The sequence below is a fragment of the Scyliorhinus torazame genome, chromosome 14 (assembly GCF_047496885.1).
Source record: "Scyliorhinus torazame isolate Kashiwa2021f chromosome 14, sScyTor2.1, whole genome shotgun sequence".
NCBI lineage: Eukaryota > Metazoa > Chordata > Chondrichthyes > Carcharhiniformes > Scyliorhinidae > Scyliorhinus > Scyliorhinus torazame.
The window spans coordinates 37,550,954-37,570,525 of NC_092720.1; the positions used below are offsets into that span (position 1 = coordinate 37,550,954).

At 44.3% G+C, this 19,572-nt stretch overlaps 1 protein-coding gene across 1 annotated transcript in view; it reads left to right on the plus strand.

Moving 5' to 3' along the window:
• rasa2 (RAS p21 protein activator 2) overlaps window positions 1-19,572 on the plus strand; it is a 244,361-nt gene that overhangs the window by 148,576 nt on the left and 76,213 nt on the right. The window contains exon 8 of the mRNA XM_072473964.1: window positions 1,942-2,018. Coding sequence (XP_072330065.1) covers window positions 1,942-2,018 — 77 coding nt within the window. The remainder of the gene's footprint in view (window positions 1-1,941; window positions 2,019-19,572) is intronic.

Below are 19,572 nucleotides of genomic sequence, written 5' to 3' on the forward strand. Positions count from 1 at the left end.
ACACTTCCCTTATTATCTCCCATCAGATCACCTTTACTACGTGAGTATTTTTCATGTCCCCAGTTTCTATCCCTCACAGGCTGAAACTGATGTTGGAAACCAAGCTTTGATTTGTGAATTAATTCTTCATAATCATTTGCCATTTCTGCTGCTAACCTCGCAGTTTTAACCCTCTGCTCTTCCACATGAGTTCTCACTACATCAGGAATTGAATTTTTAAACTCCTCCAAAAGCATACATTCTCTGAGAGTTTCATACGTTTGGTCTATTTTTAAAGCCCTTATCCACCTATCAAAATTACTCTGTCTGAGCCTTTCAAACTCCATGTATGTTTGACCAAATTATTTCCTTAAATTTCTAATCCTTTGTCTGTCGGCTTCAGGCACCAGTTCATATGCACCTAAGATGGATTTTTTCACCTTCTCGTACGTCCAAGATACCTCCTCCGGCAGTGATGCAAACACTTCACTAGCACTACCTACCAGCTTTGTTTGAATCAGTAATACCCACATGTCCTGTGGCCATTTCATTTGTTTAGCTACCTTCTCAAATGAAATGAAGAAAGCTTCCACCTCCGTCTCGTCAAACCTTGGCAATGCTTGGACATATTTAAATAGATCCCCACCAAGCCTTCGACTATGACGCTCTTTCTCACTATCCTCATCACTATCATCCAAGGTACGTTTCCCTTTACGTGTGCCAATTTTAACTGACTGTCATGGTTCATGGCCATTTTCTGAAGTTCAAATTCTCTCTATCTTTATCCCTGATCTGTATCTCCCTTTCCCTTTTTGTTTTGCTAGGGCTATTCTTTCTTTTCTCCTTTCTTCTCTCTGCTTTTCTTTTTCCTCTATTTCTTTCGTATTCAAGCTGCATTCATTCTTTCTCATGTTCCATTTGTTTGAGTTGTAACTGAATTTTTGCCATTTCCAATGAGTCAAACTGTATCTCAGGCAACTTTAAATGCTTAGCCACCGCCATAATGACCTCATCTTTTCGCATTTTGTCAGGTAATGTTAACTGCAATGTTTTTGCCCAATCTAACAGTCTGCTTTTAGTCTCTGCATGTGACCGTCTCCACCCCCAAAAACTTCAGAGCCTCTGAAAGAGCCATTGTGCAGAACACACCCCCTACTTAAACTAAAATACCATACCTGTAAAGCAACCACAATATGCTCACCCCTCACTGTCTTTAAGTTCACTGAGCCAATCCAATCGATAGACTTTTATCCCCCTCGAGCCCCCAATTTGTCATGGGCCCGGGTTTAGAGTACCCCAAAGTGTAGCATGGAGTTCACCTGACCCACAACTTTTAATAGATTGTGGTATGGGGAGCACATGGCCCACAGGTGTGGTATAGCAGAAATGGAAAAGTATTTTTTGAAGCAAAACTATGTTTATTTTATGAACGCAAGTTAACCTTTTTAAAACATACAGTGAACATCTTCGCAACCATTAATTCAAATACAACCCCCAAAGGATACAACACTAAGTAATTATTTTAAGCTTTCCTTTTGACATCCATAAGCTTTAAAACACCTTTTACCAGAAGCACATCAGATTAAAGTCACTACTGTTATTAGTTTTAAATCACCAGCATCAATTTACAGCCTTTAGATTACAGAGAGAGATTCATACACCTTCTGGCTGTGACTGCAGCTATCCAACTCTGAAAACGAAACTAAAACACACCCTGCAGCAAACAGCCTAAAACGAAAGTAAAAAGCTGACAGGCAGCCCAGATCCACCCACTCTCTGACATCACTGCAGTAGTAAACACCCATTTCTTAAAGGTACTCTCACATGACAGAAAGAAGGCTTTCATGCTTCTTCCTTCATTGGTGGAATTAACAGTTCCCTATATACGCAGTAGCCGGATTGAGAGCAACAAAGAGGAATGTCATTGATTAATCGCTAATATAATTAATTGAAACATTCCAGGTAACGAGAACCAGCAGTTACACCAGGAAATCCCATTTTCAAGTTGAGGAGGAAAATATTGAAAAACTGGAAATCAGGTAAATGACGAAATAGAAGCGCCAGACAGGTGCTGAAAAATGTCATTCGTATGAGAGGAATTGGAATTCTGAATAATATGGTCCATATCTGGTTATGATGTGCAGAATTTGCTGTCAAAGTAATGGTGATGATTGTGTCTCTCAATGTTACTTATTTGTTGATGATACAGCAGCTTTTGGTCAGGAAGAGATGCTTTTGTAGCTTTCACCCATTAGCTTTGCGAAAACTGCATTTCGCTATTAATAACATGATAAAGTTAATAACACTACTTTGGCACTGAAAATAACTTTTCAAGTAGGGAGTTTCAATTTTATAAGCTCTGAATTCTTTTTGTAGGTTACAAAAATCGAAATAAGAACTTTTCCCTTGTCTCTCTTCACCTCCCACTCTCTCTTACTTTCCATCTTCTATTTCTCTTTCTCATTGCCTGATTTGAAACTAAATTCATCCTCTTTCATTCAACGCCGCCTTGCTATTTATTTTCCAACCCTTCGAACTCATTGCTTAAGGAGATATCCTATTGTTTTGTTCACTAGGTCCCAAATGCTGTTTCCCTCACTGCATCATTATCAATTCTCCCTTTCAGCAGCTTAATGGGCAAAACCATTTTTGAACAGAAGGGTTCAAGGGGGCAAGTCTATTTAGCGGCAGATGCTATTATTTGCCCTGCTACACCAAAACTCAGACAAATCTGTTGCATCAGGGATTGGTGCGATCCTGTTCACAATTGATGATCCAAGACTATTGATACAAGAAGATGAATTCTCATATAATGAACAATTAACCATACTTCAACTTACAGCTGTAATTAAAATATCGCTTGAATAAGTATTCTTGACTGAGGATTGCATTGATTTGCAATGAATGCTTCAGCAATACTCGTTTTGTTATTGCGGTGTAATTTTTGGTAGAAATCCAGAAAATCAAATACTGTAAATAAGTTTTGAAACTAGTTTGTTAGGGAAAGTTATCAATATTCCTCTTCTTTTTAACTATCCTTTTCTGCTGTCGAATGGGGTCCGATGTCAGTGAGGTAAGATGGTTGATTGCTGAATGGTAAATAGATGCATGTTGTGTTACTGTGGTGTTTTCCTTTCTATAATTTGGGTGCTGTGTTTTTAACTGCATGTTAAAAGGTTTACTTTTTAATTTTAATGCATTTATTGGTGAGTGGAATTTGATCCTTGGAATTTATATTGTGTCACATTTTCAGTTTTAATTTTAATCCGGGTTTACCAAATCGGCAATATTGTAAGCGTTGGTTAATTTTCTCCAAGCCTTCCCTAACTCCAGAATGGTGTGGCATATTTCCATATATAATATTTGAATTCATAAAACACCTTGTGTGTCTCAGTGAATCTTACTGTTAATTATTTCTGAAATTGACTATTTTGAGAAATATTTTATGCTAGCAACATACAAAAGATGAATGACTAGTTTAGTTAGCTTGTAATTTTGGGGATAACTGGTTGAAGGAAGAAGTTGTCGAGGGCAACATAAGACCATAAGGCATAGGAGCAGAATTAGGCCACAAGGCCCGTCGAGTCTGCTCCGCCATTCAATCATGGCTGATGTTTTTCTCATCCCCATTCTCCTACCTTCTCCCCATAACCCCATATCCCTTATTATTAATCAACATAAGTTGTGCTCCAAACTTTGTCATGTTTAATTAGGATTCACTCCAGATTGTTTCCGAACTGTATGACAGGATAGAATAAGACACCCCCCCCACCCCCACCCACTGCCCCAACTTCTCCCTTATGTCAAACACACCTGCTATTGCTTCTCAGTTTCTGTTCTCTGCAGTTGTCAAATGTCCACTCTCCTAGTCAACTTTCTTCATGCAGAACTATATGGAACATTAAATGGAAGTGGAAGGTTTAGTCTCTGGTAGAATACATTGATGAAGTACAGAAAAATTCTACTTCGGTGTCTAGATATGGGTGACGGGTTCCTTTCCCAGAATAATATTTGTGACAATCCAGCAACTTTGGTGACTTTCCAATACTAGATTTATCCGATTTATTTTGTTTGAACTCCCAACCCGAGGTGTTGATCCATTCAATAACTCCTGTATTAGCAGCCCCAATTTTTATGCGATAAATTATATTTGAGACTAATTTGCATGGGGATTTGGATGTTGATAGTAAATGGGTGAGAAGGGATTGATGTTTTTGCACCCCTTCAGCATGTTAGTATCTTATGATATATTCCCTATCTATTTTCTGCATGTATATAAAAATTTACAGAATTCCAGATCATGGGAATGAATAATACAACCTTAATTTGTCTGTGGGTCTCATCTTGTATTTCAAAGCGTGGCAATAAAACTTAACCACAAGTACAGGATTGCATTACACCTTTTTCCCCCATGGTTCACCATTCATATTGTTTATCATTAGTGTATTGTGGTCCCTTTGGGGGGGCGGTTTGCATAGATTTACTTTGGTCAGTAATGATGATCGCACTGCTGGGGAGGAATAGAATCATAGAATCTCTACAGTGCAGTTGGAGTCTGCACCAACCCTCCAAGAGAACGCCCTATCCCCATAACCCCACCTAACCTTGGACACTAAGGAGCAATTTAGCATGGCCAATCCACCTAACCTGCACGTCTTTGGACTGTGGGGCGAAACTGGAGTAGTTGCAGAAAATACACAATCAACTACGGTCGAGTGTTGAACCCGGGTCGCTAGCGCTGTGAGGCAATCGAGCTAGCCACTGTGCCACCCCAAGGCGCGAAAGAAGAGAACAAATTGCTTTGTTAAGTTTTGGTTCCGAGTGGGGACAATTAAATATTTGTAGTTCTGAAGCTTCTTGCTCATTTGCCACACTGCAGTGAAGAACCAAAGCACTTACCCTATTGCAGTACCCATCCCAGACCATTTATTGAATCTAAAGAAACTTGTTTAAGGTGCTTCACAGGCTCAGGCAAGAAAAGTGAAATGTTTATTTGCTAATGATTAAAGTATACTAATTTTACAATTTTCCCACAAATCTAGGCATAAAAGGATTCTTTTATGTTTGTGCCATATGATGGTGCCAAGCTGGACTGCTATACGATTAAACTTTTCAATTAAATTGATTGCTTTTTAGCTGGAATGGAGATCTATTCAGTGCATCAGGTGGCATTTCTGGGATTTAGGAAGGAGCATCACTTTCCTATAACAGAAAATACTTGACTATTCAACAGATCAATCTGTATCAGTTGAGAGAAAAGGCAGGTTCAGATTCTGAAGAGATTTTGCCCAAAACATTCACCTGTCCTTGTTTTTTCCTCTGACCTGTTTTGAATTTTCAGCATTTTCTGTGTTCACAACTCTGTTGTGAGAAAATCACTCAATTTGATTTTGTCCCTTTTTAAACTTTTATCTTTTACTTTTTCCCATCATCATGGTAATTCCTAACACAGAAAATCATGCGTGAAAACAGAGTGTCTCACATCTAGAGCAGTCCACAAGTTTCCAATTTGTGCTTCTGGAGGGTGGGAAAGAGACGCTTTGCTTTTGTTTGGGGAGAGTGTTTTAAATAGTACACTAGATCATAAGACATAGGAGCAGAATTAGGCCACTCGGCCCATCGAGTCTGCTCAGCCATTCAATCATGGCTGATATTTTCTCATCCCCATTCTCCTGCCTTCTCCCCTGATCCCCTTATTAATCAAGAACATAACTATCTCTGTCTTAAAGAGCTTAGGAGCTAGGTTTTCAGGAACTAGTGCATTTTAAAGAGTTTGCCAATATTTTATTGCCCTTCATTTTTCAAACTGCACAGTACTTATTTGAGTTTTACTTTGTATTTCTGCTCTGCTGCATTTGTTACAGAAATTGACAGCAGCTGTTGGTGACTACTTTTGATATTTGGTAAAAGAAGCAGCTTTCGGTTTTCCAGCATTTCTAAGGTTGCAAATTCTGGAGTATGTCGGTATTTTTCACTTCCTTGCAAAATTAAATCTGCAATTATTCCACTACGGTATTTATTTTCAAGCAAGCAGCTATAAAAAGACAAAGAGCTGTGAGGATGGCTCTTGAATCTTTGCCTCAGACCGCAGGAAGTGTTGAACCTTTTGATTACGCTGATAGAGAAACACATTTGTTCTCAGAGTAGGACAGCACGGTAGCACAAGTGATTAGCACAGTGGCTTCACAGCGCCAGGTTCCAGGTTCGACTCCCTGCTGGGTCACTGTCTGTGCGGAATCTGCACGTTCTCCTCATGTCTGCGTGGGTTTCCTCCGGGTGCTCCAGATTCCTCCCACAGTCCAAAGACGTGCAGGTTCGGTGCATTGGCTGTAATAAATTGCCCTTAGTGGCCAAAAAAAAAAGATTAGGAGGGATTATTGGGTTACAGGGATAGGGTGGAAGTAAGGGCTTAAGTGGGTCGGCGCACACTCGATGGGCCAAATGGCCGCCTCCTGCACTGTATGTTCTAATTACTGTCTGGGCTCTTGCTAATTTAAATGGTCATGGAAAGTAATTGTACTGGAAAATCTGATTTCCATTATCTATTTGACATGTCGTGTTGGTTTAGCATTTCAGCACTTTAAAAAAACAAGCTGCAGTTAATTTGTTTAACTCCCGTACCCCATGTTCTCTCCACCCCCCCCCCCCCCCCCATATCTTCAAGATACAGCTGCACTCCATAAAAGATTCTGGGAATTGAAATTAAGTGGATGTGTAAATGTTTTCCCCCTCCCAAAGGTGTACTTCGTAATATTATATTCTATGACTGTTAAAATTGGACATTAAAATTACAATGCATTTCACGTTCCTTTCATACACTGTAGCATTGTGGATAGCACAATTGCTTCACAGCTCCAGGGTCCCAGGTTCGGTTCCAGGCTTGGGACACTGTCTGTGCGGAGTCTGCACACACTCCCCGTGTGTGCCTGGGTTTCCTCCCACAGTCCAAAGATGTGCAGGTTAGGTGGATTGACCATGCTAAATTGCCCCTAGTGTCCAAAATTTCCCTTAGTGTTGGGTAGGGTTACTGGGTTATGGGGATAGGGTGGAGGTGTGGATCTTGGGTCGGGTGCTCTTTCCAAGAGCTGGCGCAGACTCGATGGGCTGAATGGCCTCCTTCTGCACTGTAAATTCTATGTAATACAGTATGTGGCACTCTTGCGTGCCTCACGTGCTATTTACAATATACATACCAGCATAGGCATTTTACGCATTTTCCAGTCCTTGTTATACTATGGCAGGTGGGCCTGAGAGAGTTTCTTTTTCCCACTAACCCTATGCAATGGTTGGCCCAGGCTTTAGTGTGTCCCTCTGCACAATCCTGGACTATGGAATGTGCTCAGTCTGCTGAATGCAGTTGTAGACAACCTTTGCACCTCTGTCAGATTAAAGAAAGTGACACACTGCTGGAGTCTATCTTTGTACTCCGTTTCTCCGCACTGCACATCAGAGTCCAGGGTCCCTACGAGATTCATCTTTTGAATTGCAGGCTTAAATGGAAATTGATTTATGGTAAGAAAATCCCAAGAAAAGTGGGAAGATGCTCTGTGCCCCATCCTGTGGTACACTTTGTGCCGTACTGTCACATGAGGAATGGTTGAGGATTCTGGGTCTGTACTCGTTGGAGTTTAGAAGGCTGAGGGGGGGATCTTATTGAAACTTACAGGAGACTGCGAGGCCTGGATAGAGTGGACATGGAGAAGATGTTTCCACTTGTAGGAGAAACTAGAACCAGAGGACACCATCTCAGACTAAAGGGACGATCCTTTAAAACAGAGATGAATAGGAACTTCTTCAGCCAGAGGTTGGTGAATCTGTGGAACTCTTTGCCGCAGAAGGCTGTGGTGGCCAAATCACTGAGTGTCTTTAAGACAGAGATAGATAGGTTCTTGATTAATAAGGGGATCAGGGGTTATGGGGAGAAGGCAGGAGAATGGGGATGAGAAAATATCAGCCACGATTGAATGGTGGAGCAGACTCGATGGGCCGAGTGGCCTAATTCTGCTCCTATGCCTTATGGTCTTCATAAAGGCCTTTCCAGTATTCCACCCAGTGGTGCATATATCCTCGGGTTCATTTTTGGTCAAAGGTTCCTTATATGGTGTCCTCGCAGGCAAAGGCCACCAACCCAGGCAAAAATAGTGGTTACTGTCTGTGTGGAGTTTTCACTTTTTCCCCGTGTCTGCGTGGGTTTCCTCCAGGTGCTACGATTTCCCCCACAGTCCAAAGATGTGCAGGTTAGGTGGATTGGCCATGCTAAATTGCCCCTTCGTGTCCAAAAGGTTAGATGGGGTTACAGGGATACAGGAATAGGGTGGGGGCCTGATCCTAGGTAGGGTGCTCTTTCAGAGGTTTGGTGTAGACTCAATGGGCTGAATAACAACTTTCTGCACTGTTGAGATTCAATGATTGTTTTCCGCCCCATTGTTGAAAGTAGGTAAGCATACAAACAAACTAAGAGTAGTAGGCCATTCGGCCCCTCGAGTGCTCCGCTATTTAGTAAGATCATGGCTGATCTGATTGTGGCCTCAACTTCACATTCTGCCTACTACTGATTACCTTCGACTTGCTTGTTAGTCAAGAATCTATCTATCTCTGAACTTCTGGTGCCGGTGTTGCCCTTTTGAAAATGAAATGAAAATCGCTTATTGTCACAAGTAGGCTTCAAATGAAGTTACTGTGAAAAGCCCCTAGTCGCCACATTCCAGCGCCTGTTCGGGGAGGCTGTTACGGGAATTGAACCGTGCTGCTGGCCTGCCTTGGTCTGCTTTCAAAGCCAGCGATTTAGCCCTGTGCTAAACAGCCCCTGTTTCAATAATGAGGCTCTATTTATGACATGATGTTATGTCCCAACAGCGTCACCAGTACTATGGGTATTTCTATTTATCTCCGTGAACCACAAGTCTTTCCCTTATATTAGTCACATGACCACACAAACAGTTAGTCAGTTCAAAAGGTGGTTAATTTACACACGCGAGGATTACTTTGACATGCAAACACAATATCTACTACGAGTTAAACTACATCTATCAGCTACAATAACCTATACTTAACTTCAGGGCGACCGGCACTGTGCAAATGGATAAGGCCTTTATCTTGATTTCACGTGGCTGGTTCGAAGAAGTGGCTCTGTCTGCTGGGCTCATCCGTCTGGTAGTGATCGTTGGTCTTGAACTTGGCTGGCTGTTCCTACTGCAGTTGGGCTGGCACAGGCCGGGTCCAAAAGAGGCAGAACACATGGCTGTGTCCTTTTTTATCCCTTTGGGATTTCGCGCTCTTGGGGCGGTCTGTGATCTTGGACCCAATAGTTCGACAGGGCTCTGATCACTGCCTTTGATTTCAGCCAATAAAGGGACGGGTGGCTGGGTGGGTCCTTAGCGGTCATTGACCTTGGCAGTTGGGCTCTCTGAGTACAGGGAGTGGTGCCGATCAGTCTGTGGCTGTACCAGTTTCTTGAGTGGAGTCCTATTGTTCTGGGGGACGGGCCATTAAAATGCAAACGAGCGGGCGTTTCGATCAGGTCTAGCTACTTGCGTTTCAAATACACAGAAGCTCTGTATCTGTCTGAGTCCTGGGTTGGCCATAATTCCCATGGTCCTTTGCAGGTGGCCATCTCAGATGTCTACAATGGCTGAGGTGAACAGTTGCACCCGCAGTGGCTCCCATCAGGGGATTTGCGTTTTTTGTCCTTTCTGCCCAGCTAATAGGTGTTTCTTGTGAAGAAATTGGTGCAGTATATGAGAATAAGTCCCCCTCTTTCGAGAGATGGACATTGGTACAACACAATGCAGCCGTCTGGCAAGGGATCATCATCGAATTCAGAAGGTCCTCGAGCCTCTGAACAGAAGAATATGATGGAGGCAGCTGTGATGTTGTTGCTCACTCAATGGACAACCGAGAGGTTGGTGAACTTCTTAACAGATGAATTTAAGAAGCAGAGACGGGTGGTCGCTGAGGATCTTGCGAAGGCGATAGAGGGGTGGGCCTTGACACCTATTTGGGCGTCCTTGGACAGGTTGGAGCAGCGGATAGAGGTGCAGACATGTTCAAGAAGCTGGAGAAGGCGCTCACAGATTTGTCTCTTTAGAGGCAGAGATGGCGTTGTTGGTGGAGGAGCGGAAGGCGTTACAAGGTCGTCAATTTGGAGAATCGCTCCAAGTGGATGGTAAGGGAGGTGGTGTAGCTCTGTTATTTAAGGATGACAACCGGGCAATATTACGGGATGACATCGGATGACATGGAGGATAAGGCTGAGTCCATTTGCGTGGAAATCAGGAATAGTAAGGCAAAAAAGTCACCTGATAGGAGTAGTCTGCAGGCCACCAAATAGTAACATTATGGTGGGGCAGGCAATAATCAAAGAAATAACTGATGCATGTAGAAATGCTACAGCAGTTATCATGGGGGATTTTTATCTGCATGTCGATTGATTTAACCAGGTCGGTCAAGGCAGCCTTGAGGAGGAGTTTATAGAATGTATCCGCGATAGTTTCCTTGAACAGTATGTAATGGAACCTACGAGGGAACAAGCGGTCCTAGATCTGGTCCTGTGTAATGAGACAGGATTGATTAATGATCTCATAGTTAGGGATCCTCTCTGAAGGAGCGATCACAATATGGTGGAATTTAAAATACAGATAGAGGGTGAGACGGTAAAATCAAACACTAGTGTTTTGTGCTTAAACAAAGGTGATTACAATGGGATGAGAGAAGAGCTAGCTAAGGTTGTTAAGTAATGGGTTAAGAGACATTGCAATTAGTTGTCTCATTTATGCTAAGTATCCATTAATTGACACTGATATGTAAACGGGCTTCAGGTGGCCTCTGGCAAGTGGTGTGTTGTTAAGAGTTTTATGTAGAGGCTGTGGAAGTGAAATAAATGTGTGTTTGTGAAGAAGGAACAGAACTTTAGACTCTTCATATCACAGCAACTAAAACGTCTAACAAAGGTAGACTGGGAGCAAAGACTTTATGGTGAAACAGTTGAGGAACAGTGGAGAACCTTCCAAGCGACTTTTCACAGTGCTCAGCAAAGGTTTATACCAACAAAAAGGAAGGACGGTAGAAAGAGGGAAAATCGACCATGGATATCTAAGGAAATAAGGGAGAGTATCAAATTGAAGGAAAAAGGATACAAAGTCGCAAAGATTAGTGGGAGACTAGAGGACTGGGAAACCTTTGGGGGGGGCAACAGAAAGCTACTAAAAAAGCTATAAAGAAGAGTAAGATAGATTATGAGAGTAAACTTGCTCAGAATATACAAACAGATAGTAAAAGTTTCTACAAATATATAAAACAAAGAAGAGTGGCTAAGATAAATCTTGGTCCTTTAGAGGATGAGAAAGGAGATTTAATAATGGGAGATGAGGAAATGGCTGAGGAACTGAACAGCTTTTTTGAGTTGGTCTTCACAGTGGAAGACACAAATAACATGCCAGTGACCGATGGAAATGAGGCTGTGACAGGTGAGGACCTTGAGATGATTGTTATCACTAAGAGGTAGTGATGGGCAAGCTAATGGGGCTAAAGGTAGACAAGTCTCCTGGCCCTGATGGAATGCATCCCAGAGTGCTAAAAGAGATGGCTAGGGAAATTGCAAATTCACTAGTGATAATTTACCAAAATTCACTAGACTGGGGTGGCCCCGGCGGATTGGAAATTAGCAAACGTGACACCACTGTTTAAAAATGGAGGCAGGCAGAAAGCGGGTAATTATCAGCCAGTTAGCTTAACTTCGGTAGTAGGGAAGATGCTGGAATCTATCATCAAGGAAGAAATAGCGAGGCATCTGGATGGAAATTGTCCCATTGGACAGATGCAGCATGGGTTCATAAAGGGCAGGTCGTGCCGAACTAATTTAGTGGAATTTTCTGAGTGCCAAAGACAATGGGGGGCCAATGAATGTGGTATATCTGGATTTCCAGAAAACTTTTGACAAGGTGCCACACAAAAGGTTGCTGCATAAGATAAAGATGCATGGCATTAAGGGTAAAGTAGTAGCATGGATAGAGGATTGGTTAATTAATAGAAAGCAAAGAGTGGGGATTAATGGGTGTTTCTCTGGTTGGCAATCTGTAGCTAGTGGTGTCCCTCGGGGATCGGTGTTGGGCCCACAATTGTTCACAATTTACATAGATGATTTGGAGTCGGGGACCAAGTGCAATGTGTCCAAGTTTGCAGACGATACTAAGATGAGTGGTAAAGCAAAAAGTGCAGAGGATACCAGAATCTGCAGAGGGATTTGGATAGGTTAAGTGAATGAGCTAGGGTCTGGCAGATGGAATACAATGTTGACAAATGTGAGGTTATCCATTTTGGTAGGAATAACAGCGAAAGGGATTATTATTTAAATGATAAAATAATAAAACATGTTGCTGTGCAGAGAGACCTGGGTGTGCTAGTGCATGAGTCGCAAAAAGTTGGTTTACAGGTGCAACAGGGGATTAAGAAGGCAAATGGAATTTTGTCCTTCATTGCTAGAGGGATGGAGTTTAAGACTAGGGAGGTTATGCTGCAATTGTATAAGGCGTTAGTGAGGCCACACCTGGAGTATTGTGTTCAGTTTTGGCCTCCTTACCTGAGAAAAGCCGTACTGACACAGGAGGGTGTGCAGACGAGATTCACTAGGTTAATTCCAGAGCTAAAGGGGTTTGATTACGAGGAGAGGTTGAGTCGACTGGGACTGTACTCGTTTGAATTTAGAAGGATGCGGGATGGTCTTATCGAAACATTTAAAATTATGAAGGGAATAGATAGGATAGATGCGGGCAGGTTGTTTCCACTGGCGGGTGAAAGCAGAACTCGGGGGCATAGCCTCAAAATAAGGGGAAGTAGATTTAGGACTGAGCTTAGGAGGAACGTCTTCTCCCAAAGGGTTGTGAATCTATGGAATTCCTTGCCCAGTGAATCAGTTGAGGCTCCTTCATTAAATATTTTTAAGATAAAGATAGATAGTTTTTTGAAGAATAAAGGTATTAAGGGTTATGGTGTTAGGGCCGGAAAGTGGAGCTAAGTCCACAAAAGATCAACCATTCTTGTGTACAGGACACACTTGGGCAATTTTCCATATTGCTGGGTAGATGGCAGTGTTGTGTTGTATTGGAACAGCAAAGCTAGAGGTGCTGTAAGGCCCGGAATTTAACTTCAGTACTATTGTCGGAATATTGCAAGGGCCCATAGCCTTTGCAGTATCCAGTGCCTTCTGCCATATCTTTATATAAATGTATTTTTTAAAAACTTTTATCAGTTTATACGAATCACAACCCCAATAGCACATAATAACAATAGCATTGCCAAAACAAAGAACAAGGACTGATTTTAGCACAGGGCTAAATAGCTGGCTTTTAAAGCAGACCAAGGCAGGACAGCCGCGCGGGTTCAATTCCCGTACCAGCCTCCCCGAACAGGCGCCGGAATGTGGTGACTAGGGGTTTTTCACAGTAACTTCATTTGAAAACCAACTTTCATTTTGGTTCATTTCAATACACTCCCCACCACTACACTAACCGCTAACAGCCCCAGCTCCTTAAAATGCGAAATGAACGGCCGCCATCTATGAAATGAAATGAAATGAAAATTGCTTATTGTCACAAGTAGGCTTCAATGAAGTTACTGTGAAAAGCCCCTAGTCGCCACATTCCGGCGCCTGTTCGGGGAGGCTGGTACAGGAATTGAACCGTGCTGCTTGGTCTGCTTTAAAAGCCAGCGATTTAGCCCTGAGCTAAACCAGCCCCTATAGAATGATAGAACCCATTGATCAACCCCGTCACTATAAACTTGATCATCTCAAGGTACAAGAACTCCATCAAAGCAGCCAGCCATGCTGCAGCGCTAGGTGGTGTTGCCTGTCTCCAATTCCGCAAAATCCGCCACCGGGCCAACAACGGGCTGAATGCCAGAACATCCGCCCTCGCCTCCAACCACCGCTCTGGCTTATTCGACACCCCAAATGCAGTGACTGATGGGAATGGCTCTAAATCCACATTCAAGATCACCAGTGCCTCCAAGTCCGTCCCTTTACAGGACCCTGACTCCATCCTCACCCAAATAACTTCCTGACCCCCAAACCTCCCCAACACCTTCTCCGCATTGGGCCGCCCAATAATAATACATCCCTCTCCCTCGTAGGGAGGACACTATATCCCCGGGCGCACGATATCCCCGGGCGCACGATATCCCCGGGCGCACGATATCCCCGGGCGCACGATATCCCCGAGCGCACGATATCCCCGAGCGCACGATATCCCCGAGCACCCCCAAACACAATCTGAAGAGTTCTCCCCGCCCATCTGCCCATATGAACCTGTTATGAGCCACTCCATCTCCCCCCAAAAAACGACTTTGGTAGAAAAACTGGGAGACATTGAAACAAGAACACAAATCGTGGCAAGATATTCATCTTAATAGATTGGACTCGACCCAGCAAAGACAGTGGGAGGCTGTCCCACCTCTGTAGATCCCCTCTAACTCTACACACCAGGCTCATAAAATTTAACTTGCCAAGTCGTGCCTCGTCCCAGGCTACCTGGCCCCCCAAAGAACAAAAACTAGTCCACATAGACGGAACGGCAGCCCTACCAGCCCAGCTCCTCCCCTCAAAGGGCTAACCACAAAATACTTCCTCTTCCCAACATTCAGTTTATACCCTGACAAAGACCCGAATCTTTTCAATATTCCCAATATATTCCCATAACTGTCCCAGAATTCCTTGCATAAAGCACAAAACATCTCCACTTATCCGAGGCCCTCAAGGCAATTGCCAACAGTTCATTCGCCAGCGCGAACAGAAGAGGGACATAAAACATCCCAGCCTCGTGTCCCCCCCGTACAGCATAAATGCCCCTGAGCTCATGTTGTTCATTCTCACACTCTCAGACGCACATCATATAACATCCTAAGCCGTGGCACAAACCCAGGACCGCTCTCAAATTTTCCAGAACTGCGAACAGGTAGCTCAATTCAACCCTGTTGAACACCTTTTCTGCATCCAGAGACACGATTGCTTCCGAGTATTGTCCCAACTCTGGTGTGAGAACTACATTACACAAGTGCCTCAAATTAGCTGACCGCTTTCTGCCCGTTACAAATTCCACATGGTCGTCCCCCACTACCCCCGGGAGGCAAGATTCCAACCTTAAGACCAAGAACTTGGCCAAAGATTTGTATCCACATTAAGTTGAGAAATTGGGCTGTATTACCCACACTTCTGGTGTCCTTGTCCTTCATCAGAAGGAGGGAGATGGACTCCTGCCCCATGGTCTCCGGGAGTCGACCCCTCGCCTATAAGTTGTTGAGCACCCCTACCCCCCCCCCCCCCCCCAGAACCCCTCCATCCTCTGCTCCCCGTCTGGCGGCTCCAATCTATAGAGCCCCTCATAAAAGGGCCGACGCACCTCACCAACTGTTTTGGGGGGTGGGGGGGGGGGGGGTTCTTTTGTTCAAGGTAACAAGCTTAGCTTTTTGGTTTTTGTTTCATGTGGGGGAGAGAGTGGTGTTTGGTTCTCGGGTTGTTTGTTTGGTGTCCGGGGAGACCAGGGTTTTGGTGTAAGGAGGAGGGGTTGTAGTTTACTGACTGTGATGGTTCCTTTGTTTTTGAACTGGCTCGAAGGGGTGATGGTGACCATCTTGTTGGGCCTGGAACTGGTGTTGGTCAAATGGAATGTGAAGCGGTTGAATGACCCAGTTAAAAGGTCCTGGGTGTTTGCCCACATGAAAAGTTTGGAGGCTGAAGTTTTTTTTTTTAACTGGACACCCACTTGAGAGTCTGAGATCAAACACTTGTGCGGAAAGGATGGGTGGGGCACATGCATAGTTTTGATGTTAGGACTAGGGGAGGGGGGGTGCGGGGAGACATGGTGCTGATTAACAAGAGTGTGGCTTTTTCTGCGGTCAACATTTTCACCGACTCGACGGATGTTGGTTATTGTTAGTTGGGTGTTAGCAGCCACGCCGGTGGTTTTGGTCAGCGTGTATGCACTGAATTGGGCCGACACTGATTTCATTCAAAAGGTGCTGGCCTCTATTCTTTCTCGACTCTCATTAGTTAATTATGTGGGGGGTGGGCACACTTCAATTGTGTTCTAGGCTGGACAGGTCGAATCCCAAGTCCTTAACTACATCAGGGGTGACAAAGGAGTTGCAGGCATTCATTGATCAGATGGGCGGGGGTGCAGATTGATGGCGATTTCTTTCCATTCCCATGTGCATTGGGTCTACTTCTTGATTGATGTCTTCTCTCTGGGGTTAAGGGGTGGGGTACTCGGCGAACGTGATATGACAGCGTGCTCCACATTGTGTGAACCTGTTGGAGCCAGGCTGCCCTCAACGACCCCCATGGAGGCTGGACATGCCATTGCTGATGAAGGATTTTGCAAGCGGATATCTTCGGCTATTCGGGAGTACGTACAGTTTAACAAGAACGAGGCGGTTTTGCCTTTCGCGCTCAACGAAGCACTGAAGATGGCTTTTAGGGGCGAGCTACTTTTCTATAATGCATAAAGGGATGAACCTGGGAAGGTGGAGAGGCAGAAGCTGGAGGATTCCATCCTTGAGGTGGACTGCCAATAGTCAATTGCCCCAACACCGGAGCTTTTGGCAGAGAGAAAGAAATTGCAGATAAATTTTGATTTATTGTCAACAGGAAGGTGGTGAGCCAGCTGCATCTCTCGAGGGGGACATTTTGAGTATTTGGAGCATTTGTTAGTTCATCAGCTGAGGCAGCAGGCTGCCTCTCGGGATATAGTTCAGATTAGAGACTCGGGTGGCAGGTTAGTTTCTGCCTCAGACAAAATTAATGCGGAGTTTGAGACCTTTTACAGTGGGGTGTACATGTCTGAGCCTCCGGAAGATGCATCAGTACATCTTGGTAATGTTATAACTTTTGGCTGGGTTGACTTTTCCAGATGTGGAACAGGAGAGAAGGCAAGAGCTGAAGATGCCATTGGACAGGAAGAGGTCATGGATTGTATCCGTTTAGTGCAGGTGGGCAAGGCACGGGCCCGGGTGGATTCCCTATTGAATTTTATAAACCGTTTGCTGGTTTATTGGTTCCATTTGTGTGTGATATGTTCAATAATTCTCTATCCCAGGGAGTATTGCCAGCCACGCTGGCTCAGGCATCGATTTATTTTGATTCTGAAAAGGGCTAAGGATCCCCCCGAGAATGGGTTGCATCGACTGATTTCTCTGCTTAATATTGACACTAAGTTGCTGGATACGGTGTTGGCATCTCGTTTGGAGCTCTGCCTGCCGGGGACGATTTCTGAGGAGCAGGCAGGATTTGTTAAGGGCCGGCAGTTGTTGCCCAACATTAGGAGATTGTTGAATTTATCATAGAATTTATCATAGAATTTATCATAGAATTTATCATAGAATTTATCATAGAATTTACAGTGCAGAAGGAGGCCATTCGGCCCATCGAGTCTGCACCGGCTCTTGGAAAGAGCACCCTACCCAACGTCAACACTTCCACCCTATCCCCATAACCCAGTAACCCCACCCAACACTATGGGCAATTTTGGACACTAAGGGCAATTTATCATGGCCAATCCACCTAACCTGCACATCTTTGGACTGTGGGAGGAAACCGGAGCACCCGGAGGAAACCCACGCACACACGGGGAGGATGTGCAGACTCCGCACAGACAGTGACCCAAGCCGGAATCGAACCTGGGACCCTGGAGCTGTGAAGCAATTGTGCTATCCACAGTGCTACCGTGCTGCCCCAATGTAGTGATGTCGCCATTCACTGTGGCCGAGCCAGAGGTGATTATTTCGGTGTCTGTGGAGAAAGCATTCTACAGGGTTGAGTGGGGGTGCCTTTTTGAGATTTTGGGTCACTTTGGCTTTGGGCCCAAGTTTATACCATGGATTAGGCTTTTGTATAAAGCCCTCACTGAACGTACTAATGCCTGCACTCGGGGTCCTTTCCCTGTTGTTGTTTGCCTCAGCGATTCACCCGCTAGCCATTGCATTGAGGTTGTTCAGTTGGAGGGAGATAGAGCATGCAAGGAGGGAACATTAGGTTTCCCTATGGACAATTGTGATAGGGCTGGTACTACCTAAGTGTGTTATTACTGGGTGGCAAACATTTGGGATTAATTGGGGGGAGGGGGTGGCTTAAGGACCCAAATTCTTTATGGGGACGGATGGAGGAAGTTTCATGCATAGGAAGGGAGTCTGACGGCCCTTGTTACTGCTCCACTCTCATTCTCTCCAGTGAAAGTTTCGTCAAACCCAGTGGTAATAGCCTGTTTGAGAATGTGGTCTCAATTTGGGCAGCATTTTAAATTAAGCTCTGTCATTGTTGGTGCCGATTTGTAGAAACCATGGGCTTGTGCTGTCTGGTTAAGATTTGATGTTTAGGACATGGGAAAGGTGCCATGTCAAAGGTTGCAGGCAAAATAAGAGCTCATGGCGTAGGGTGCTGCATATTAATATGGATCGGGGACTGGTTAGCTAACCAGTTAACTAACAGGAAATAGAGATAAATAAATCTTTGCGGGTTGGTAAGATGTGACTAGTGGAGTGTCACAGGGATCAGTGTTGGAGCTTCAACTATTTATAATTATAGTCAATGATTTGGATGAAGGGACCAAATGGAGACTTGCTAAATTTGCTGATGACACAAAGATAATAAGTTGGGAAGAGGACACAAGGAGTTTGCAAAGGGTCAGAGAAAGGTTAAGTGAGTGGGCAAAATTTAGGCAGATGGATTATTATTTGGGAAAATGTGAACTTGTGCATTTTATCAGGAAGAATAAAAAAGCAGCATATTATTTACACGGTGAGAGGTTGCAGCACTCTAGAGGTACAGAGGGATCTGAGTGTTCTAGTGCATGAATCAGAAAAAGTTAATATTCAGGTACAGTAAGTACAGCAGGGTAGCATTGTGGATAGCACAATTGCTTCACAGCTCCAGGGTCCCAGGTTCGATTCTGGCTTGGGTCACTGTCTGTGCGGAGTCTGCACATCCTCCCCGTGTGTGCGTCGGTTTCCTCCGGGTGCTCCGGTTTCCTCCCACAGTCCAAAGATGTGCAGGTTAGGTGGATTGGCCATGATAAATTGCCCTTAGTGTCCAAAATTGCCCTTGGGGTTGGGTGGGGTTGCTGGGTTATGGGGATAGGGTGGACGTGTTGACCTTAGGTGCTCTTTCCAAGAGCCGGTGCAGACACGATGTGCCGAATGGCCTCCTTCTGCACTGTAAAATCTATCTATGAAGTGATAGCCTAAGGCTTCGGCCTCGTTAGAGAACCTGATGTAATTCCTGTACTTGGAGAAGACCAAGTATGTGATGAGGGGGTTGATGGACGGGATTTACTCTAGGTGGCAGCCATTCATTGCCCTTTTCAGGGAGCTGGCTACTGTAAGCTGTTGGTGGTGGGGGTGGTGAAGGTTGGTTAGTTCATTAGGGTCTTCCTTGTGAAGGGGGGTGGGTGGGGATAGTATTGGTATTATATTTGATTGGGATGGATTGTGTTGGGCTTATTTTTGTAATATTGTAAAACTTTCTTTGAATAAAAATATTTAAACCTAAAAAAATCGCCATCTATCTCTGCCTTAAAAATATTCATTGGCCCTGCCTCCAGCACTCTG